The sequence below is a fragment of the Falco biarmicus genome, chromosome 5 (genome assembly GCF_023638135.1).
Source record: "Falco biarmicus isolate bFalBia1 chromosome 5, bFalBia1.pri, whole genome shotgun sequence".
Lineage (NCBI taxonomy): Eukaryota > Metazoa > Chordata > Aves > Falconiformes > Falconidae > Falco > Falco biarmicus.
In genome coordinates, this window is record NC_079292.1 from 71,944,136 (window position 1) to 71,969,231 (window position 25,096).

General features: G+C 37.8%; 1 protein-coding gene across 1 annotated transcript in view; it reads left to right on the forward strand.

Annotated features, from left to right (window-relative positions):
- The window catches only part of PIK3C2G (phosphatidylinositol-4-phosphate 3-kinase catalytic subunit type 2 gamma), a 208,276-nt gene that overhangs the window by 112,293 nt on the left and 70,887 nt on the right, over window positions 1-25,096 (forward strand). Inside the window, exons 19-24 of the mRNA XM_056342037.1 lie at window positions 12,929-13,109; window positions 14,451-14,558; window positions 16,757-16,849; window positions 19,037-19,166; window positions 21,272-21,408; window positions 24,110-24,279. Of these exons, the coding sequence (XP_056198012.1) occupies window positions 12,929-13,109; window positions 14,451-14,558; window positions 16,757-16,849; window positions 19,037-19,166; window positions 21,272-21,408; window positions 24,110-24,279 (819 nt within the window). The remainder of the gene's footprint in view (window positions 1-12,928; window positions 13,110-14,450; window positions 14,559-16,756; window positions 16,850-19,036; window positions 19,167-21,271; window positions 21,409-24,109; window positions 24,280-25,096) is intronic.

A 25,096-nucleotide genomic window follows, 5' to 3' on the forward strand; every position in this document is an offset into this window, starting at 1 on the left:
AAGAAAACAAAACAAAATTAAAAAACTGGACAAGCTGAACAAACCCAGAATTATTCAGTAAAAAAAAAAAAAATAAAAAAAAAAATGAAAAAAATAAAGGGGCTAAGTTCAGCACTGCTTAAATGAAGAGTTGTTTCTTATACTTTTATCCGTTTGTTTCAATCACAAATTTGACAAATATGTAATGGAAAATATGAAGAAAAATTGCTAAAATGAAAACCTTTAAGAGGAATTACCTGATTATTCCATTCTACCCACATCACCAGTCACATGCTTGGCTATAAAATTTCCGCAACTAGGCAGGAAACATAAAATTTGATGATTATATTATTTGAAAAATAGCTGTATAAAAAACCATAGGTTATAAGTGGCAGCAAATGCTCTTTGGAATAAGAAACCAGTAGTTTTCAATTAGTGTTAAATGAGAAATTATGTTATGTCAGCTGATACTGAATGGGTATAAATGTCTGTATTAGTACAAAATTATCTGATGTCTGGAAAAGAAATTAATTTACTGAACTGATATTAATCAGGCTTATTATCTTTAGTGCGGCAGCTGCCATCTTGGCTGATGCAGAAGGAATCGAACAAGGATTTCTAGAGCCAAATCCTATGGGCATGGATTAGCTGAAGGAACCGTCTCTCATCACGAGTGCTGTAACACATGCATTTATAATTGAGGGAAGACCTTGTTTGTACATAAGAAAGGGATGTGGGGTTCTGTTTGGGAAACGGGGAATTGCTATTCATAATAATTATCCTGTGAGCACTGGGCACAGAGGAGGTCAGACAGTAAACAAGATTTCGGTGTTTCTTAGGGTTTGGCATAATGATGGCTGATAAAACTCTGCTTACCTAGCTCAGGTAATTTCTGCTTTGACCTGTAGCACTTCCTTTGTTCAGTCTGGTATTAGAAGTCAATATTTATTCTTCTACTTAACCTTCTCCACGATGTCATCCATTGTGTGTGATGATTTCTATCAGGAGAAGCATTTTTATTAATTAAACTTTTCTAATAGACTGTGCTTAGCCAGCTTCTGAGTTACTCACATAACCCACAGGTCTTGTATGTATGTTTTTGTTCATAGGGCAATTTGCTTAAATGAATTTTAAGCAGCCATCATGGCAGACGTTCTTGCAGTTGTCAGTGCTTTGCTCTGTGTGTTACTCAGAAGTACGTTGCTTGGTCATGGTATGAAAATGGCAAGGCACTTAAGTAACAGACCATTTTAATCTACTTTTCTCCGTCAATTTAAATCTGACACATGCAATCTTCAGCCATTGCCCTGCTTTATCATCAGGAGTTTTTTAAACAGCAGTTTAAAGGAGGTTTAAACAGTAATTTGCCTGGCTTTGCAAGGCTCGCCCATGGCTGCCACCCTGTGAGTACTGCCACTGCTTTGCTGGTAGAAATAATATGGCCCTTGTCCATATTAATTTTCGGTGCACACAGATTTTTACTCGCCCAGAGTACACATCTAAGGAGAAATGTAGTTGATTCAGGAGTATTCATGCAATAAAAAGTGAATAAGCGTATGTACAGTGGGAGAGGGGGAAAAAGTTACGATTTCTGCCTCTCAGCTGCTATTAAGCTGCATCCTCACAGACAGCATAAGGACAGCACTTTGAGGGCAAGAAAGATACCTACAGCAGAGCCAGTGAGTTTCAAAGTCATTTTGTGTCAGATGGCTGATCTGTATTTATTCTGCCAATGCAGTAACTGCCCCTGGAGAGCATGCTCCACTCTTTACCTGACTCAGGACATATGGAAATATGACATCTGCTACTGCAATACTTCCACAAATGTGATTGTGAATCTTGGAACTAGAGCTGAACTTTTCATCACAACAACTAATTCTTAATTCTGCTTTTCTCATGAGCAAAAAAATGCCTGGGGCTGCTATTTTCTCCCATATGACTGAAAAATGCTGGCTATACAAGCACCACATGGGAAGGAGGTGACAATGTTATTAAACAGACGTATTTGTCATGGCATTTACCTCTGTGGCATAAGAGAGGCTTACAAACAAAGCATCCTATGAGAAGGTAAACAATCCTTTCTTCTTTTGAAAAGGATAAAAAAAGCATAGAAAATGAAATAATTTTGCCAAGGTCACCCAGCAAGTAAAGTTAGGAATTCAGGATGGATATTCCTTCTTATATCTGCCTTAAATTCTTCTGACATTAAAAATCTATGAATTTTAACCCCAAGACTATACATTTTGATCTGGAGAGTCATGTAAGATTTCCTTGATACAATCTTAAGAAGAAAACCTTCTTGGTTAGGGGTTCATTAGAAGGGTATTCATTTTATTCAAAAGTTTATTCAGATCTGGTCCCACGGTTGAACATGCCTCAGCAGAGCTAAGATGGACATGTAAACCTAGATGAAACCTAATGTCTACTGCCCAGCAAGGAAAAAGCAACAAGCTATCTGAAACAGAGATTAATTTCAGCAAGCGTCTGCAGACTGAGCCAACCTTATTTCACGTAGGTCTATGCCTCACTTTCCTACTGTGCCTGCCCTCCAGCTCTTCTGTTTTCCATGGTAACTAGGCCAGCTGTCAACTAGGAAAATACCCTTGGGCCAACTAAAAAAGAAAAGTTTTCTCTTATATCTTACAGCAGGCTTTCCCTGGTACATAAGCTTAACTTCAAATTCCCACTCTCTCTTTACAAAGCCAATATTTAGTGGCAATAAAGCAGTGAAGCAGAAGGAAGATCAGAACCAGGCCAGTATTTAAAAAAGAGAAATCTAAAAGGTATTTTCTTCTCTGCTCTGCTCTCCTTTCCTACCCTTGCGAAAGGGTATTGCTATATATAAGGGGGAGTGAAAAATGAATAGAGACCAAGAAAGGAGGAAGAAAAACAAAACTGTAAAGAAAGAAAACAGGCCTAGAAAGAAGGGGTATGAAGGTAACAGAAACATTCTTGTTTAAGGTGTAAATGCTTGTTCTCCTGTCCTGGCCCTGACAGGAATGAGCTGACAAGTACTGTTCCTCATGGTCTCCTCTGCTTTAATTAAATGAAAACATGGTAGGTGTCATCTGGTTTGAAGAAGACTGCAGAGTAGCCTTATGCATAAAGAGAGCTGCAGTCTGAAGAGATTTCTCTGTTAGAAGATTCAGAATCATGAAAAGATGAAAAAGTGTTATTGGGACTCCAGAGACACCCCTATTGAAAATTCTGATTTTCTTTCTTCTATTCCCTGAAAACAAATGAGTTTTGATAGTTATTTTTGAAGTGTAAAGGACTGTATGTCTTCATGATGCCACTTTACTTGAGCTATGGAGTTTCTCTCAAGGTTACTCTTTTGACAAAGTTGCACACACGCATGCACAGAGGTAACAAGTTGCTGTAACCTGATGATCTGATCTATGCATCCTTTGCTGTTGTGCAGCATTGAGATGCCATGTGGCAAACTGCCAGCAAAGAACATTCGACATCTTACAGAAAGCATACTACGTCAGGTATGAGAGTACTACTCAAAACGGTGTTTTGCAATCATGTAATTATACTGAGGTACCGTCACTGTTGAAACACCTAAAGCCATACCTGCTGGAGGCTCATTATACCTCCCTATTCCTGTGTAGGCAGTGATCTGAAAAAAAATCCCTTTGTTAAATACTGGGAAAAGAAGATAAGCAGGGCAACTCGCTAGAGCAGAGAAGTCCAGATAAAATTAAAGTTCCAGAAAAGATGACATGTCAGGAAGTAATGAGGGGTCGGGGTCCTAGTTCTTGCACCTGTATTACCTGCATTTAAACCACAATGGATCCACAGACAGGTTGTTCCAGAGAGGTAGAAGTATTGCTGCCTTAAACAAAAAACGTTGACTCTGCATGTGTTTGGAATGTATCAGATCTCATGCATCCTTCCTCTGCTGTTGGCATATGAGCACCTTGTCTGTAAAAATCTGACACTCTGCTTCAGAGATAACAACTTTGACTGTAGACATTGTTAAACAAAGGAAATTCTTGTAACTGAGTGCAAAGCAAATAGGAGCATTAATAGCCCATCTCAAGATCTACAGCTTTGCAGAATGAATTCTTTTGAATGACATAATATTTGCAAAGCAATGTCACTCTCTTATCCTACTCCCCCCAGCCCCGCAACCAAACACCTCCTTTCTCAAACCCAGACTGAGTCATAAGAATGGTAACCTGAAATATCTAGGATTATAAAGTACGGATCTGGTTTAGAATGTATGAATAAAATCTGGAACTGCTTCTAATATGAGCATAATGACCTTGTAGAAAGATTATATTAGTTTCTCCCTGAAGCTACCTCTGTATTAGTATATTAAAAAAGTTTAAAAACAAACAAACAATTAAAAAAAAAAGTAAACAAAAAACAAACAAGTGAAGATAGTATTTAAAAGTGAATGAAAGTGTTGCAGTGTAACTCAGGTTTAATTCTGTAATTCTGTGTAAATTTGGATTGCCCAGTGCATGCAGAACCATACAGAATTAGTTCTGTGTCATACATTTTGTTTTACAGTGCCGTAAGAAACTTTTTGTTCCAGCTGAGAAGCTAATGGGAAGCTACAGAAGCTATCCAAAGCCATGTTGGTAGACATGAACTACCAAAACAATAGGCAGATGAAGAAAAACATTTTCAGATTTTCCTCAATGTATTGCTGTGATAACTGTGACCTAACTTCAGATACAGTGCAAACCTTAGAAACTCCATTGGCACTAGTGGACTGCTTGAACCTGGATTAATTTTGTGGTTTATTTAGATGTTTTGAAACTAGAGTAGCTTAGCCACCTCCTGTATCCAATTAATTGCTAGCATATTTGGCCATCATCCCATTAAAGACATTGGGTCTGCTCATTTTAGCAGTGATTATCCCATCTAATCCCATTCATTGTAAGCTTCCAATGCAGTTACCCACTGGGAAGAATACAATGATTTCTGTTATGCCTGGAATGAATGGCATATTTCAGTTCCTCTGCCACAAATTTACTCCAAGCTGTTGCAAAGATAGATGGTTGGTAGCTTTCAGTCTTGCTGAATCTGGTGTAAGTAAGATAATGCATGAAATTCTGACAACAATATGGCATTTGTTCTGAGTAGAAAATCCGCAGAACACAAGCACAGACAGGGACATACCTAGTGACGTGAAGAAAACACTGGCAAAGATGAAACAAGACTTTTAAAAATTAATGCCATACTTGAATGCCATGTTTCTCATTGAATGGAAAAAAATACTGTTCCATTGATAATCTTCATGTAAATGCTAAGTGCAATACATTTGTTAAGCAGCTTTTTTTTTATTATTATTTTTATTGGCATATAGTTTTTGGAGGGCAAAGTTAGTCATTCACTGTTACTATCTTTACTGACACAGTGGTATTTTTTCTATTAATAGTTGAGAACAGTTAGACCTATAGTTGCAAGCCTGAGCTTAAGTCACTCTGTATTAATGACACTTCAGGGTGAAGGTATTTCATTTCTGTAGCTTTGGATTGATGCTTTATTAGGGTGGGATCTTTGGTGGACTGTAAACCCTTGCTCAGATTCTGAAGTTATTTAAAGTCAGCACTGTTGTACACAGATGTTGTTGGAAACAACCACTAGTTTCATTATGTTGATGTTCTGCTGCAGGTATTTTTTGTGTTTGTGATAGTGTGTTAAAAAATTGGGTCCTCTGCTGCTTGCAGACCCCACCTAATGAAGAGGAGCAGACTAGAAAGAGACCATCTTTACTAAGAATTATTTGTATTATTTTTTTTACAAACTGGAGCAGCAAGAGACAAACACTGTCAGCACTTCTTTTTACTAGATAATTGTAGCACTTACATTGATGTTAACATGTCCATTCAATAAATTGGAGAAGACATGTTCTGAGGGCAATCTTTTATTTCTTAGACCTTAGGCCAGGTACCATCTACTATCTGGTATTGACAGTGGTACCAGTGCACCCTTATACTCTCCTATTAATTCTTGATACAGTTCATTTTCAAGGTAAATGCTTTCTCTTCTCCAGACAAAACCAGTTTTATCTGGGGTTAATTTTCTTAATACATAACTGTGTGCATCTAACTATATTATGTAACAAATTAAACATTTTTCTGCTAGGCAACCTTAGCAGTGTTTGGCAACTTACTTGCATAGTGTGGCATAGCTTTTGTTTTCACTGATCTGCTAATTTTTTGTGAGTCAGCAGGACATGCGTTCCACGGTTAAGACATTCAGTGGGAGTAGGGGGAGCTGGGTTGATTGAATCTACCGGGTCAAGTGATTTGTCTGGATGCAAATTACATTGCCTTGTTCATAAAGATCTTTGAGAGAAGATTAACGAATAATGGCAACTAGTCCCTTGGCTCCCATAGAAATGTGTTTCTCAAGCCTAACCAGCATACTTTATAAGAAGTCTGCAACAATTTTTTGTTGTCTAAGGGAGACCAATGTGTTAGACATCTGTTCTAAGGTGTGCTTTCAAAAAAGAATCAGAAAAAAAAAAAAAAAGCAAATGTATTACATGGCCTTTTAAAACAAAATTTCACTTTAAGCAGATGTATTTTCTGTTCAAGGGTAAAGCTTTGAAAAATGAGTCTATAAAAGCAGCTCTGTTGTATGAGAAGCAGCAGGTGAAACTGACTGCAGGTTCCTTATGCGAGGGGTATGGGGAGCCAAAAGTGGCCCAGTGCTGCAAGCTACTGAACAGCTGCTGCTCTTCCATCCTGGAGACTTGCTCAGTTAGAAAGATTCAGAGAAAATATTGTACCACACTTCCCTCAGTTTGCTCAAGAAATGTAAACATTCATTCTCTTGTTCTAGAATAGAAAGAAAGAAAAGAAAGATAGCAGACAAGGCAGAGTTCTTCCAGCCCTCTTGTGCCTTTCCCTTTCTGCTGGCTTCGTACTTAGTCAAAAAAAAGGGAGAGTGAAGGGGGGTTCGGTCTTGGTCCTTCCAGTCAAGCGGATGGCCTCGCACTGTATTTCTGTAAAGCTGTGGAAAATGCTCACTACTAGTCACTTGGAAGAACTGCTACATCCCTTCCATCTTTGTTGTACGTTAACTCTTCTGCCTAATGGACTTTGTTCCTCATTCTCCCCTGCAGAAATTTTGTTGTTCTCAACATGTTAGGCATTTTGTGTTTCTCAGTTCATTGGTTTTTATGTCTGTTGCTTTGTTGGTTGCCATGGCCCATTAGATCTACACAGAATGTCTGTATTTTTTTCTGTTTTCCTTTCTGACTTGTAGTACATAAATCACACCTTTGTTGAATTTGGAGTTAGTTTAAAAAGGGAGGTATTATCCTGTATCTATTTTTTACAGGAATTTGACAGAGATAACCTGTATGTTTCTCTTGAATAACAAAAGGCCATGAGAAAAGAGCCACTCAACGGCTTTCCAGCAAGGTTAATGAAATTAAATTTTGCTGTCCAGTGAAGTTTTAGCTCACTGAGGAGCTGAAGGAGGCTGGAAACAGAGATGACATTGCAACAAGTGCAAGTGTTCCTTTCTGTTCTCTGCAGCAATAACTGCCATCCTACAGACATGTTCCTGGGAGCTTCAGAAAGTTCAGTCATCCATCCTAGGCACTGGCAAAGAGATCAGAAAAGCCACGGTCATATTTGCCAGCTTGGCACTCTGCTGCCTTAGAGTTTGGCTGTGTCTAATGAGGCTGTCCCTGAGTGGACCAGCTAGCAAGTGAGAAAGATGTGTTCTGCAGACTTGGCTGCACTCTGCAGAGGAGTAAGGGGAGTTGAGGGCATAGGGGATGAAGAACAGGTACTTACTAGAATCTGGAATTCATTGAAGTTCACAGTTTGTGCAGTACTTGCTATGTTGATACCTCTATCAAAGGGATCATTCCTGTTATCACTGTCAAGGAAGTAAAAACCATGTCCAATATAATCTTGGGGAGATAAAAGAAAAATTAAGCAAGGTTTTACTTGCAACTGAGTAATTAATAGCAGCAGTTGCCTACTCATCTTCAATCACAGGCTAGATGGAGGTATTAATCTTCAACAGTGAGGCTTAAGAAGCTGCAAAGCCCAAATGTAACCCCACTGGCAAACTGCCCGTTACTTATTTTTCTGTTTAAGAATGCAAACACTAAAATTTTCTTCAAGAAGTCAAAAATTAAGTCAGTCATGTGCTTCAGGTGTATGCCATAGCCTCATGGCACAATAAAACACAACGGACAGTTTAGGAGCATTGCAGGATGTCTAATATCAATCAAGACAGATGGCAACCTTAGATATGGAAGCTGTGCAGTGGTAGAGAAGTGTGTGTGCTAATCTTTGACATGAAGGGCTGTGGAGGGTAACTTAAAAACAATTAAAGCTGTAATGAGCAGCAGTCTTGTACTAATGTTCTCTTCTTCTGTGACACATCCTGCCTCCAGCTTAGTGAAACAAGAAAACAGGCGTGAAATACACTTTCACAACAAAGCACATTGACTTCCTTGGTCAAGTTTACCAGAGATTGACCAATGACAGTAAGTACCTCAGTGCTCACCTTAAAACACTGAGACACCTCATTTTCATAGTGTGCTTCTGAATTCAAAGCACCTTAAGCGAAGAGTGCACAGTGTGTATGCTGGTAGGCACAGCTTTTGTGTAATAAACACCAGACATCACTTGGAAATTAATTAGAGTCACTACTCTGACTTCGATGTCACATGTAAATAACCCAGTCAAACTGTACCTTGCTCTTTCATAGCAGTTAGGAGTTAAACCTGTAATAATACAGTGGAGATCCTGGCCTTTCCTTGGGTTTCTTTTGCTACAATGAGGTTTGATAGGGCTACCTGTAAACTATCTGTCCTGCCTTGCTCTCTGGCTCACCCTGCTCCCCTTTCTGAAGGAGGCAAGGAACAGATTTTCAAGCAGCAGAGTTATCTGAGCAGCCTCACTCTTTCACTAGCTGCCAAATCCAACTTGGAGAGCAGGCTGTGTCTGCTGCAAGGGCTTTAGAGCACCAGCTTCCCTCTCCCCCCACACCACAGGAGAATGAAGCCAGCTAAACTCTTTTGGTACCAACACCCAATGTCATTACTTTTCTTCCTCTCCACCCCCCTTTTTTTCTCTTTTTTTTTTTTTCTTTTTCTTTTCCTTTTTTCCATAGCTTCTGGTTTTAGCCCTGTTTCTCCTCCTCTGACACAGCAGCCAACTCAGCTTGATTCAATTCCACCTTCCCTTCTGCCCTGTGGCAGAAGTCTCTCCAGCACACTTGTGTTTCTGTACCTGGAAAACACTTACAAAACAGAGGCAGTCTAGTTTTCTTCATTGCTAAATTTCAGCCAGCATCCTTCTGCTTCCAGCCACATTGTGCTATACCACAAAAATGACCTTGGGACAGTGTCTGAATTCCCCTGGCCTTGCTGAGAACAAGGGCATTTGTCCCAAATCAGAAATCCCTGAAGAGTGAGGAAGTCTCCCTGTTGTTAGGAGCAAGATCCTCTGTCTAAGCCTGGCATAAAGCCAGGCTTTTATATTGAGTTCTGTCTCACAGAATACTGTGAAAATTGTCAGGAAAAAAAAACCCCAACCAAAAACCTTCACATACTTTCTCACTGGCAGCCTTGAGTTTTAAATCATTACAGTTTTGTCTTCATCTGTCACAGCTAGGCATCCTGTTCTAACTTGAAAATTTCATTAGTGTCTTGAGCATTTCTCCATCCTGCAGCCTCAGGAGTTGCAGACTTTCCTATCTTCTCTGAGCTCTCGAAATGGCAGAGTGAAGATATGTGTACCAGGAAACTGGGAAGACAGAATTACAACAGCATATTTGTTCAGTTGCTGAATAAACATTTCGGCAAAGCCTACAATGAGTCATCACATTAAAAGCTGTCCTTTGTATCTCCTTGGGACTGCTATTATAAAATTAATAGAAAAGTCAGACCCACTTAATCCAAGTCATTTTGCAAATTAAGGTCTACAGGCTTTTAAAAGCATGCCTACCCCAGTGGGCAGGCAGGAGGAGGTTGTGCTGCCTGTACCGTCATAGTCGCTAGACACATTTTGGATGCAGAGCCCCGAGTCCCTCATGGGGCTGCTGGGGAAGCACATGCCCTGTCAGAAGCTGCTCTGTGACTTGAAACTGTGGAATGTGTGCTGGGCTGCAGCTGGCATGGAAATGGGTTTTACTAGTGAGATCTTGATGACTGCCTCAACTTTCCCTATGGACTGAGCTCAAGAAGCACACGTGGGAAATTCAGACTCTATACATCCTCTGTCCTCATGTACACCTTATGCATAAGCTATCTGAATCTGGCCCATAATCCTTTCTCAGGTCAAAAAGAAATCTTTATATTGTGTGCGTATATAAGCTTATTTTCTGTGAACACTCAGCCATAAGAATAATCAAAAAGTGGATCCTTTGCATTGATCTGCCTTATGCAGGGAGTATATCTGTCTAAAATAGGAAAACGTTTTGGTTTTGCTGTTTTGCTTCCTGCATGTGAAATCTTAAGTCTTTCATTTTAGGGAAATGAAAAGTTGATCTAATGTTCTGTATATCTGGGAGGATTAAAGTGACATCTCAAATGTGAAATATAGCCTTTCTGGGTTCCCTAAATACATTTTGTCAAAAATGCAGTAGGTGATGGAGTATGATTTAGATGCTCAGGAGATGATTCCAATGCAAGCCTAAGTCCAGACGGAAGATTCTGCACCAACATAACCTGGCCAATTCAAAGTAGATATCACAGTGTCTTTTCACTTGCACTTGTGTTTGCAGGGCAGAAGTGAACAAGTTTGTTCTGCCTGTGCTCCAAGACAAATACAGGCTGTTTAGCTGGACTGAGACTGAACTGGACTGTGCTTTGGTAGACTAAAATTCCTGCCCATGTGACAGTTTGGACTGTGCCAGTAATGCTTTTGTTTAACAAATAATCATCAAGCCTGTTCCTGACCTGCTGTTAAAGTGGACAGAGCATGTTTTCCTTTTAAATCACCTTGTTTGCCTACAACCAAGCTAAAAGGCCGCTGCAAAGTGTGATTCAGTACCCTAAAGATGGGCTATTTGAGACAGCATAGGGTGTCTGAGGCACCTGCCTGGCAGTGGCACCCATGACAGCTTGCGTCTAGTGGACCCATGCCCTTCCAAGGCAGCAGCTGGAGGCCAAACAAGATTGTCATAGATATCTAAAATGGCATGAAGTATCTACGTTTAAGAAAATTAATACCATCCTGTGGAATCTTGGACTTACTCTGCTTGAAATCTGGAAGAATTAGTTTACCCACTGCCATATATGGATGTACTGTCAGCCTTCTTCAGTTTGTGGAGGGTTCAGAATCAAAATACAGCTGCCTCTCTGTGCTGGGGTTTGCCTTCCAACAGACATCACAATGACAATTTGTATTTCTTTCCAATCCAAAAAGTAATTATTTGTTTTTACTAGTCTACAGAAAGAAATGTCATTCCAATCTCCTCCAGAGAGTGCTGATGATAAACTTCTCATATCTCTTTCCTTTCATGTCTAGGCATTTCTGATAGAAACACCACACATTCTTTTAAGATTTTCAGTACTTATAAACCCTTAGATGTTCAGAGGTTTGTGTAACTGGAAAGGTTTTTCAGAAACCAGTTGGTGATATCATTCTGCATTGAATTAAATAGAAAAGAGGACCAATTAGATAGGAAAAAAAGGATCATCACTTTATAAAAGATGGCAAGAATCCCTCATCACTGAAAGATGCATGGGCTACAGTAACAATATTATAAAGTCTTGTATATGATTTGAAGGAGCTGAAGTGGCTATAGAAATTATGGGGTTTTACCATTAAATATCAGTGCTTGATATATATCTTGTTCTTGCTATTGGTTTTGTTTGGGTTTTTGGGTTTTTTTTTTGTGGTGTATTCATTTGTGAGGTGCCTTGATAGTCAACAGCTTCTCTGATTTCTGTCCTGTGAAAACTAGCTTTATTTGTTAGGTTTGAGTAACCTCATTAAGTAAGGGAAACTGCATTAAGATTCAGACATTTATAAGGAATTTAAGGTTTCGGATGTTCTCAAGGATGAAGTTGTGGGGAAGAAAGTTCAGACAAAAGCAAAGAGCAGTTCCTCAGTCCTTTAGGCAGAAGGAAATCCCAGATAATGGGCAGGTGTTAGCAGCAATATAAAGCTGGTGCTTCCATCTACACTTGTAGAAATAAATCAATTTTGTACAAAACCTTTGACCCACATAAGGAAAAAATGCCCCAGTGATCAATTCAATTACCTGAAAAACAAATCCTAAACTCCACAGCTTTCCTGGCCCAATGAATATGTAATTAGAGAAGACTGCATGGTGAACACAGAAAAAAATCAGCCCACTATGGTTTTGGTTTTGTTTCTGACTTTTATGTTAGAATAAAGCTTTTACAAACTTCAGTAGAACTAAGAACTGAGTTTTCACTCTAGACCAACACTTAGCAATAAAGAAAGGAATAAAGTGGGCTTTATAGCAGTATAGCCAATTTCAGAAATTTCTCCTCAACTTACAATAGTGAAAGTTTCTAGAACTGGTGATATGTCTGAGAGTAAAATGGTCTTTAAATGTACCTCTTAGCTGAAAGATGGGCTTGGTTGTGTAAGTGTGCTCGCCAGAGAAAAAAAAAAAAAAAACCAAACACAAAACAAATAGATTTAGGGATATATATACTTAAGACTGGAATCCAAATCATACAACTTATTTTCACTTTGTAAACCTTTCTTGCAGAAATAAGAAGAAATACAGGTACTGCACTACATAAGACAATAAGAAATAGCAAATTCCTATTGATTCAACACACTTAGAATCTCATTACTTATCAAATGGGACTTGAGTACTGCCAACAAATAAATGACATTATTTTTTTATTCTCTGCTGCCCAAAGTCACCAAATACAGATTAGTCTGGAGTCCATTTATTGTTCCTGCTAGAGGTGATATAAAATAAAAAGCAGGTTTAGATACACAGATGTTTTTCTCCCTCCTTCATTCAGGTTGTTGAAGAATGCACAGAATGAAGTTCATTTCAAAAGTTGGTATCAGAAACTACTGGCTGCTCTCCAATTCTGTGCTGGAAAAACCCTGAACACTGAGTTTTCTAAGGAGGGGAAACTTGTCAGAATTCTGGAAGACATTGCCAAAAAAGTGAAAGCTGCCAGTGACCCGGAAAAAAAGGTTTGTTAAAAAATACCTCTCCTTCCATCTAAGCTTCTCCAGGTAATGTTATTTTTTTCTAAGGTGACACCTTTCTCCTGTAATGCCCTTTATATAAATAAACCCGAGATTTGACTAAAATTTGTAGAGCTGCTCTGAAAACAAGTAGAACATACGTATTTAATGGAACAACTCTCATCACTATTACTCTTGAGGTCAGCAGATCTTTTAAGCCATTTAAACTCCTTCATCAATGGTTTTTCAACCAGACTTGGATGTGGACAGAAATAATGACAACAAAGACTGTCAACATTTTGCTGAAAGGAATGCTGTCATTCAGAGCCTAATCCAAAATATTTGACTCCTGTACAGCTGCAGTGTTTCCTAAAAACTTTGCTAAGAGTAGTCCTTGATAGGGTGAACATCCTCATTTCTTAGCAAAGCCAACCAGAGTGGACTGTACTTATATAGCACTCAGCAGTTAATGCTGTATGCCTATCTGCAGATGCATTCCTGGCAGTAGAAGGCTTGCAGTCTTCTTCTCCAGCAGGTGCAGCTTTTATGTTGTGTAGGTGCATTTCCAATTAAAACCTGTTAATTTTCCAAGACAGCTGTTGTTAGTTACCTGGTGTGTAAAACTGCTTCTTGCTGAGATCTTAGCAAGACAGACTAGAAAGCCAAATAAAAATACACCTGCCACTGCTGGTTATCATGAAAGTTATTGTGAATTCTTTTTGCCTCGTTAAGGATGCAAAGATTTTCAATGGATTTTTCAAAAAACTCTCAGTGTTGCTGCTGAGAGCAGCAAAGCAAACATGGAAGTAAAAAGATAGAAATATTTGCCAAGAGAAGAATCCATGTGAAGAAAAAGAAACAGTAGTGATACATTATATATCACTGATGCATAATTCAGAATTTAGAGATTAATCTCAAGGCTGCAGTTACTGTCATACTGAGAAACTCCCAAATCTTGCAGTTAACACACCAACAGTTAGGCAAGGGAGATCACAGTGCAAAGGCAACAAGCAATAACTTGTGAAGTTGTCTAGCAAGGCAAAAAAAACATGAGATGCCACAGAGCAGGTGCATGGCTAATCAGCCCCTAATGAAGGGTATTGAATGTGAGCCTACATGGCAGCATGAACTGGTAGTGCATCTAGACACAAAAAGCATGAATGTGGAGTAAAATCACAGTTCTTATTTTTAATAGCTGCACCTCACTGTGACCTCATTAGCTGTTACAAGGTTACATGGATGCTACCAGCTCCAGAAATTGTACTGCTTGTTTAAAATATAGAAAGACAGTCAACTGCTTCAAAGCTGATGTTATGTTATGTTGCCATAATGATTCACATATTGCAGGAGGTGTTAAAGGTGGAACTCAACAAACTTCAACAGTTTTTCCAGGAGGTAAAGGTTTGTCGGCTTCCTCTGAATCCTGCACTTGTTGTCCAAGGCATAGAGACAGATGTAAGTCCAGCTCATGCAAAGGATTACATTTTTTATTTGTTTGTTTGTTTGTCTGTTTTAGTATAAAGGGGAAGCGGGAGTGAATGGCTGCCTTGACTGGGAAATAATCTTACTGGTATTAAGCATGAAACATCTGGTAAATGGACATCTAGCCTAATCCCCTTTAAACTGGGAATCTTTGAGGCAGAAGTGAAGGGCACTGGTGGGGTGGGTGTTGCATGGATGTCCCACCTTGCACAGCAGTGGTGACACAGAAGTCAAACTGAGCAGCCTGCTCTCAGGTGGCACTTCTGTTTTCTCATCTAAGACTCTCTTCTGCCACACATGGGAGCAGCTAGAAGCCTACAGCTAGCTTGCTTTTTGCTGAGGTGAGACTAGGCACATGACTGAGAGTTGCTAAAATATTAAATATTCATAGCAACTTACCTGTGTCTATGAACCCTATTAAAAATTACTTAAGAATAAAGGAAACAACAGTGCTCTTTAGTGTTACTTGACTTTACTTTGACCACAGTACTAAGACTTCTTAGTAATTCATTGTTTAGTAATGTTTTCATAAAAATGTTATGCCAGGAATAAGCTCTTCCATCTCTGGAGAAGGACAAGGCACCCAGCAGCAAGAGAAAACAAACCTGAACACCCCTATATATTATCAGTTATAGCTGCCTAATTACAGCTATTTGTGCTCTATTTTTGTTCTCTGGCTCATTATCCACGGTGGACCTGATTCTAAGAGGTGCTGATCCCTTCAATTGCCTTTGACCTGTGATTCTCCAAGTAATTGCTATTCAGCCTTGATCTCTCTGAGAACAGAGGTCTTCCAGCACCCTGCAGGCCTGGGCCAATTGTGCATGATATAAGTCAGAAGAATTTGAAGCCTGCTGCTTCTCATTGCTTTCAGGCTTTTTGGAAATAATGGCTAATGGAAAGGTACCTCACCATACAATTGTGCTATTTATACTGTGCCAGCTTGGCTGGACAGATACAAAATGTTTAAATATAAGTATCTGAAGAGAACTTCTTTTTTTTTATTTCTCTTAAAACATTATAGACCATTATCTTGCTATAAATATATGTAGCTTCTTGATTGAACTGTATGTTAGTATAATTATGCAAATTAGAATTTTAAAGCTATTATAATTACCTAAATTTATTTCATCTTGGGATCATCTGTTGATTTTACTAGTAGCAAGCACTGCTTCCAGCTCTGTCAGTAATGCATTATCTCACAGTAACCTTTCAAGCAGTTCCTGAGATATTTCATTTGGCAAAATTCCATAGGAGGTCAGGATTTCATCATCAATAATAGCTATTGCATTCGCAGAGGTATGATGTGGGTAAGACAATATTTGCATGCTTGTACCATGCTTTGAGATGTTTAGATGAAAAGCAAGAGACAGCTGTGTCTAGTGGTGTTTTTGTTCAAATTAGCCTCCATCGCACTCCAGCCAGTAAGGACAGCAGTAGCTCCTGTGGGACACTCATTATTTCCAGAAACTAGGCCATTAATTTACCGTCGTCTTTGGTAGTTTTTTTGGTGGGTCATCCCCCCCTCCCCCCCTTTTTTTTGTTTTAATGATGATTATAATACCACTCAAACAGGATTTGCAGCACTTGGCTCATTAATGCTTTTTGAAGCTCTTTGAGGTCTTCAGGTGGAAGGAGCTGTAGGGCATGAGAAATCAGATTTTATGTTTAATTAAGATATATTCCACATAAAATAGATTATGATTTTCAGAATTTCCTGTATCCTTAGCCAGAGTGAGGACAATAAAGAAATTAGCAGGTTCTTTGCTTCCGTAAAGATTGTATAATTGGGCAAATATTTTTTTTCTACAGAAAATAATAGGACCAAAGGCTTTTCAGTGCTTTACAGAGTCTCACTAGATCAGTCTTATGTACTTTGTCTACTCAGTTCCAGCCAAAGTTTATTATTAATAGGCCTGGGTAGAAATGAAAAACAATTAGTATGGAAAATATTATCTGTTCATATAATCTGCTTATTGAGTGAAACAAATTGTCCAGGAAAAAGAATTTCTCATTTTCCTGACCCAATTAAACAATCAATAATATCAAGAATTATTTTTTTTTATCAGTACTACTGAGCAGTATTTAACTTTAGCAGAGGTATTTTATTAGCCTGATGTTTTGTATATGTGACACTGTTGTTCTTCTCTCTCATTTTTTTTTCCCTGAAGTCATGTTCATATTTTACGTCCAATGCTTTTCCATTAAAAATCTCCTTCATCAATGCAAATGCTCCAAGTGGAAACATCAATGTAATTTTTAAGGTATGTTCTTCCTCTAATCCTCAATTCCTTTTGTATGGAAAACATTGATTTGAAATTCACCTGATTTATGTTTTAAAACTTTAGCTTGAGAATGTTTGATTTGGCTCTGCTGTTCACTTTTCTCAATTATTTTTGACACTAGAGCTTTTAATGGGATATGTTGAGGCAATGCATTGAAGTATCAACCTTTTGATCAGTAAAGAACCAAATGACTTGTTTCAATTTATTTATTTTCTTAGTGGAGACAACCAGGCTAAAATATGAAGTTTATATTTGAAACCTAGTTTATTTACCACATTGAAGTCAGAGGGCAAGTCTCAGGCAAAAGATAGTTCAGAATGACTGAATCCATTAGACTTGTCCATATGTCTCTAACAAACCAAAATCCCGGAGTGTTAGAGGCTGCATTTGCTACACAGAACTTATCCAGCTCCTATCGCCCGGTGTGGTGGAATAGGCTGAGGAAGAGAGAGCTGAAGCAGACAGCAGAGAAGTGCTGTCTCTCTGGAGCTGGAGGAACTGACTGCAAAAATAAACTCTGGTTTATTTTCCAGTTGACACCTAGAAAAACTTCAGAGTTCAGAACAGTGTTGTGTCTATCCACAAAAGAGAATATATACAATTTAAAGTTACTTCTCTTTCAAAAAAGCAAAAGTCTTCCATAAGAATGGATACTGTTTTTAGACAGCACTGAAATTCATAAAATAGCTGATGGATACAAAAAATAGAAAGACATTATTCCTAGATCTTTTACAGTATTGTTTTCCAAAGCAGAACTCTAAAAAAATTGATTAAAAGGGTAAAAAAAATTCTAGATTGTCTTGAAATTAGTTAATTAAAATGAAATTTAGAGCAGCTGTGATTCTGAGAAAGAGATGTATGCTTTCCAGGCATGTTACGGGGAGGCTAGAAACGTTAAGCTTTTCTGAACACTTAGATACCTGGTTCTTACGCTATTTCATCTGAAAGTCAATATTAAATAGACAGGTTCTTGCTTACCTGAACAACTTGACAAAATACCTGCTCATGGGGCATATAAACATTTGTGCTGGTTCTACCTAGACAGCATTTCCCCTGCCCCGTAACGTTCAACAGCCAACTGTCTAGTTGTTGTAGAAGTATCATAGCTGTCATCACCTTCTCCTGTCAGCAGACGGTTGTGTTAAGATATCTTTTACTTGTACTATAGTTTCACTGTTTATTCATGATGGATAATACATGCATAAAACCATAAGCACTGATATCGTACTAAATTGTCTACCTACTGTCAATGTGAGAGAAGGAGGGAATGTAAGTAAAGTAAGGTCTTTCACAGATTTAGGTAGTAAGAAGAATTAATTGGAATCAAGATTACCTTTAAATGAAAGAAAAGTAGATTTGGTTTGGTCCTGTTTTGTTTTAAAAGATGAGTTTATGTCTCCTCAAGTACTCATTTCATGGCAGTAAATGGCTATAAATTGAAATACTTATATAAAAAGAACATAATAAAAGAATAAAGCACTTAAAAATACCAGTAGAAGTCACATGTATTTTAGATGTGGTGGGGAGAGGGAAAAAGAAAAGCAGGGCTTTTGTTTCCACGGGCCATTTACTTAGCCATGGTTGAAAATAATCTCTTTATTACTTCTTGTGGCTACAATTAAAGCCCCATTTCACTAAGATTATTGTTTGACCGACTCCATGGGGAGAGCAGTCCACATTGCATCACTGTTTGAAACTGAACGTGAATAATGTCATGGATAAGATATAAATTAATGACAGAATCCACCTTCAGCCTGCTGAAAATACCAAGTTGTGAAGCTTAACATTAAACAAACACTGTCATTTATGAAAAGGGATGTGTCATTATATAAACTTAAAAATGTAGCCGAATTAGTATCCTACCACAGGATTAAATTTCCGAACTCTAATAATTACATAGGAATAGCAAGCAGAAAGGCTACAGTTAATCAGGGAACATTTGTTACCCTCTCAGTGGCTGCCAAAACTGTTTCTGCCTATGGGTGCCATCTAATCTGTTTTCTTCTGACATGGGAAGATAAGTAGCAACTTTGAAGCAAAACAAGAGGGATTTACTGTAAAAATGAATATAGATATTTTGGTGGGGAAAGAAGTCCAAGTGAAATAGGAAGCTATTTCTGTCTGGTATTGAAGGAGAAACCTGGATTTCTTGTGCAATTTTCACAGATAGGTGATGATTTACGTCAAGATATGCTGGTTCTGCAAATCATTCGAGTGATGGACAGCATTTGGCTCCAAGAGGGACTGGATATGCAGATGATCATTTATAAGTGTTTATCTACAGGAAAAGGCCAAGGTCAGTTTTAGATTATAAAAGTTACCTGTATTACATTATTCATATTTCATGTAAACAGCACTATGCAAAAATCCTCCCTTTAACTTTTAGTTTCATGGGTGTCTTATCAATTATCCCCCTTACAGAAAAAAGAAAGGCTCAGCTTCTCAATTACTCAAGCCCTTAATTGCATGCTTGTCTACTTTTGAATTTTCATTTTATTTATTCATCCTGCTTCTTCAGAAGAACTACAACCAAACTCATTGAATTTTGTAGTAATTTAGGTTAGACTTCTCCAAAAGTCTCAATACCATCAGCTTGTACCATATTCTTAAAAGTAACTTCACACATCAGGAGGACTTTGGAGAAAATTAGCCAGAACTAGTAGTTTTAATCCAGTGGGATCCTGCCTAGATGCTTGAGTGAACCTAGATACATGTAGCTACAGAAAGTACCTATAGACAAGTGATGACAGCTTCACAGGGTTGATTTTGAAATATTATTCATGCAATTTATGCTGCTTAGGGCAGGCCTGACTCATCTGAAAGCTTTATTTCTTTCTTTTATGGTTGTTATAGCAGAGCTGTAACAGGGTTACCAATTGCTTGCTGAAGAAATTTACTGACAGCAATAAGCTTACTATTTTTCACTGACTCTCCAAATCTTTTACTGAAAATAATCCTTGCACAAATAGAAGACTGATGTATGCAGATTACCTGCTGTACAAAATCTACTAAAATAAAAAGAATTTTTAAAATCATTGCTTTCTGAGCCACAAAGAGAAAATTGGAGGGGATGAATGATCTGAAGGAACTAGGAGAATGTATAGATGAGTTCATGCACATGGCAGATGGTTAAGGTGACCTAAAAAAGACTCCTCCCTTCTTTGTGCAGATGGGAGTCAAAGCTTGAAGGCTTCTTCTTCAAAGGCAAATAATACAAGAATATTGTTTCTGAACATAATATTATAGTCTCTCTTATACACTAACAATTGTATTTTTGCCAAGAAAGATACATGGACTGTCTGCAAATAATATTCTTTTCCTGACAGTCTCTTCCTTTTAGCACTATAGCAGCAGAAAACCTTTTCGTGTCTGAGATTTTCCACACAACATCTTTCCTTATGTGCTACAAAAGTGTTACTATAATTGATTTACAAGTAATGATTAAGGATAAAAGGACCAAGTGACGTGCCTGTGGCCATACAGGATGTGTGCTTAAGTAGACTTGTATACCCAGGTCTTCCAAGTCCTAGGCTAATGATTTGCTCCATGGGCCACCTTTTCCACACAAGGGAGATAGGAGATGATAATTTCATAGTCATGGGGACATGGAAATCACTTTTCACAGAAATGTGAAAAGCAGGAAAAGAACTGGTAGGATGCCACTTTCCAGGCATGGTATAGCAGAGGAGCCTGTCACCAAGTAAAATTGTTCGAGGCAGTACTTCCTCTAATGCAGAGTTGTGGGATGACGTGCTGTGGGACCACACATGGTGGAAGAGACAGAAGGCAAGCCAGGTCTCAGTTCCAAAAAAGGAATTAAGTGCATGCAGTAGAGATAGAGGATTCAAGTGAAGCATTGCAAAATGCTTGGCTTCTCTCTGCGCTTCAAAGTCCCAGTTTATGTCATATTGGATCAGACTAATTTCTGCAGTATCTAGTATCCTTTCTCCCAGCTGTGATCAGCATCACATACTGCAGAAAAAAATTGTGTAGCATTCTAGACAGGAAACATATAAATACCTTTATATTTCATAGTAAATATCTGATCCTATTTTTTATAGATTTTTGTTGGTTTTGTACATATTCTACTCACTTTTAAATCTCATTAAACTGTTGGCCTTGTTGGTACCTTGTGGCAGATACATCCACAATATTGTTATTGGTGTGTTTATCATTTGCAGAACAGCCACTTTTTACTAAGTGCCCTTTGGTTTTTGTTTCCAAAGAGAGAGAGAAAAACAATCATAATCTATATTTTCTATTGTGTTCATTATTTTACCAGCTTTTAAGCATGTATTTTTTCTGCATGGAGTGATCCAACAACAGGCAATATGCATTGACAGTCTTCATACCTTTTTAAAGATTAAGGTTTTTCATGTGAACTCTTTTCTGTTTGATTAGGATTGGTACAGATGGTGCCAGATGCTACCACACTGGCGAAGATCCACAGGGAGTCTGGACTGATAGGACCATTTAAAGAAAACACAATTAAAAAATGGTTCCGTCATCACCATCCTCTGGAATCAAGTTACCAAGAGGTAACATCATAAAGAAGCTTATTATACATTTCATATTTTACTATTGGGAAAAAAGAAACCAAACAGCAGTAGACAGCAAAAACAAATGACTCAGACACAAGACAAACAAGTCATATGCATAGAACCCAGGGAATTATCTTAAATGCCACTCTCTTTCTAAGGAGATATTGCTTTTGACCAGGTTTTTTGATAATACATTTTCTATAAAAATGTGTCATAGAGATATTCTGAAATTTACTAGTAAAGTGAAGAGAAGATGAAGTAGAAATTAAGTATTGAACTTAAAAGAATATTATTTTTTAGGCCAGCTCTCTAAATACGTTTATATGAACCATGCAAAGTCTCAGTGGATTTCCTGGATTTGGAAATTACTATGTCAGTAACCCACAGTTTTAGAAAGCTGTTTTATCAAAACTACCTAGTCATATGATACAGAAGAACATGCTTTTCGTATCACATCATGTAATGCATCTGATTTTATGAAACTAGATATGATAATGAGCAAAAAAAATAATGGGAATTTCTATTTATGGAAGAAGAGGTTTCCCAAGGAACTTCTTCTGTTAATTCTTTGTTGGCTGAGAATGTTCTGAAGCCCATGAAAAACATTTTAATGTGTTTGTTGCTGGGACAATTTTTAGAACCCTACTCTGTGCCCACATTAAATTAGTAGCCAAAATTTTAAATTGAAATGGGAGGTTGGAGTGTTTACCACTCTGAATATGAAGTCATTTTAAAGTTTATTAATAGATGTATAGCATAAATATGTTTCATAAACTTAAATAACTCTGAAATTATTCCATAGGCATTTGTTCATCCACATTTTCAGTAAGATAATTTGAATTCCTAATATATCATCTCGATTCAGTTAAAAAGGAACGATCTCTGTAGAATTTATTTTTTTTTTTTTACAAGTTTGTATGTTTACAGTGCTATGGTAGAAGTGCAGCCAATTTTCAATGGAGAAGTGAGATACTATTAGCTACTGATTGAAAACCAGATTTCTTGCTGCTGCTGCAGTTTGTAAAAATTACCACTAAAATGGAATATTCTAAACCAAATTTCTACCCATTTTCTTTCAATTTTTTAAACATCTAAAATGCAGTCAGATGTGATTGCATAGGACATACATAAAATTACTACTATGCCTTCACTTTGCACTTGCTGGTGAACAAACCTTTCTCTTTTCTTACTCAATAATTTTTACTTGTACAATACTGTAGCTAAGGTGCTTAAAAAAGTAATGCAGAATAAGTTTTAATATCCTCATTTTATGGTTGGGTGCACAAAATCACAGAAAGCTTAGGTGTTTTATCCAAGGTCATCAGAGTGAGTAAGTAGTACAGTTAGACATAAAATTCAGTCAACTCTTGTGCCATGCCCTAAGCATTCCACAGTGCTGTCATCTGTATAAGCCATTGCAGGTGGTACCTTGCATGTACAGAGAAATCCTGAGTGCCTAAATAGTGATTTACCTTGGCTAATGCAAGTTTTGTCCAAAACCACGAAGTTCACAAATCAGGATTGTTTGGGTTTCTATATAAATTTATTACATTGTGATTTAGATTTACAGGATGTTAAGACTTCTGAATAAGAACTGCATTTTCAGTTCTTAAACTGTAGTAGGTAAGATTTTTAAAAGACAAAAGCTATTCCATCTACTCTGGGGTAGAAGGGTGATAATCACTTGTATCAGGAACCTCTCCTCTGGAAAAGGACACTGAATACGTGTGGTGTGAAAGAGGCTGGGTAGATGGTTCTGCTAAGAAGTCACAGCTGTTAAATACTTCCCACTGGAGTTAGCAGAAAACTCGTAATCTGCTACCGGTGTCTGGCAAGCAAATCATTAGCTTGTACGTATTCCTACACCTGCCATGGGCACATTTCTGGCAAGGAGCAATGCCACAATGTAACATTGCAAAGAGATTAATGAGATAGCTCTGAATGAGCCAGTCTACTTACACAAAGCAGACTAACCATGAAAGTACAGGTCTCCGCCATGTAAAAGAGCACCAGAGAAGTAGGTTGTATTAAACATGACTGCTACATGTTTTTAATCATTCTCTTGGGTCTCTCCACATGACACTAGGTTTGATCCCATAGTCTATTCAGATTCACACATGCTATGAGAAGAAAATGATTTAGCCTTTCTTTGTTGCAGTTCTATTCTGTAAAATGGGGTTTAATTCTTTGGGTTGGAATATTGTGAAAGTGGATTAATTAGGATTTGAGAAGGGCAATTGAGTTCTGGAGGGAGAAAGACCCATGCAGGTACAGAACAGTACAGTGGGTGTAAAGTAACCTACTTTCTTTACAAAAGAAATGGTTAAATTTGTGGATTTCCAACTAATTTAAAAAAAAAAAAAAGTTTTTACAATATACTTGCAGGCAGTTGAACAGAAAATGTCAGCTTCCTGCCAAGAGGCTTGATTTTCGTAGGTACATTTCACTTCCAAAGTTTTCCACAGAATTCCAAGTACCCAGAAAACACAAGAGGAACCTCATGAATAAAATTGTTCTTGCATTGTAACTTTGAAATCTGTGTATTACCTGTTTAAGTACCATTCCTGCTAACACCTGGCTGTTAAAATTTTAGCAACATGCATAGCATTTGTAGAAATACAATTTCTGGTTTTCTTGTTAGCATCACAAACAAATACATCTGTATATTTCCAGTAAGTGTTTTTGTTTTACTAACTAGGCAATAAGGAACTTCTTTTATTCCTGCGCCGGCTGGTGTGTTGTTACCTTCATTCTGGGAGTCTGTGATCGACACAGTGACAACATAATGTTGACAAATGCTGGACACATGTTCCACATAGATTTTGGAAGATTTTTAGGCCATGCGCAGACATTTGGAAGCATAAGAAGGTTAGTATTTATAGTAACGCACATAGTAAACTTTAAAACAATGTTCTGAAATTTCACATCTTAATCAGCTCCCATGAAAAAAAATACAAATGAGATTATGCTTTTTTTTATTTCTGAATTTTCCAAAACAACATATGTTTGTTGTTTACAAAACCTCTAAGAAATTATATGAATGACTGGAAAAGGAATTAAAAGATTTTGAGGATCCCCTTTCAGTCTGGAAAAAAAAATATAATCTAAACCTTTGTCTGGGTAGAGATTTGAATAATGTAGTTCAGTAGTGACCAGGATAGTAGACTGAACTCTGCCAAAAGAATTCTGATGTCCATTATCTTTTTCTGCAGAGTGTTCCTGCAATGGATCCAAACCCACAGATATATCTAATTGACCACTTTCTTCCCATATTCAGAGAAGAAACCAAATTTTCCAAATAGACGTGGTGAATAAATACATTATGCCACTGTGGGTAAAACTGCAAGCTTTTTCATTATCTTTTTAAGTTTTATATCTAACCACACTGAGATCAGGGGCTATTTTGCAAATATCTGATTTTACATAAACAAGACTGTGATATCAATCTGCGATGCAACTGTCCCATGATAAATATAAATAAAATAATGTGATCACGTATTCGAGTTACTAATGTGAAGCTACTATGGAGGGATGAATTGGGATGGAATAAAAATAGATAGGATAATGCCAGTATGTGCAAAAGTGCAAAGGGCTAAAAAGCTGTTACATCAGAGTAGGGAATGGATAAATGAGCCCTAATACTGACCAGATGGGGGGAGGGGGGCTGTCTTTCCTCCATGTTTCC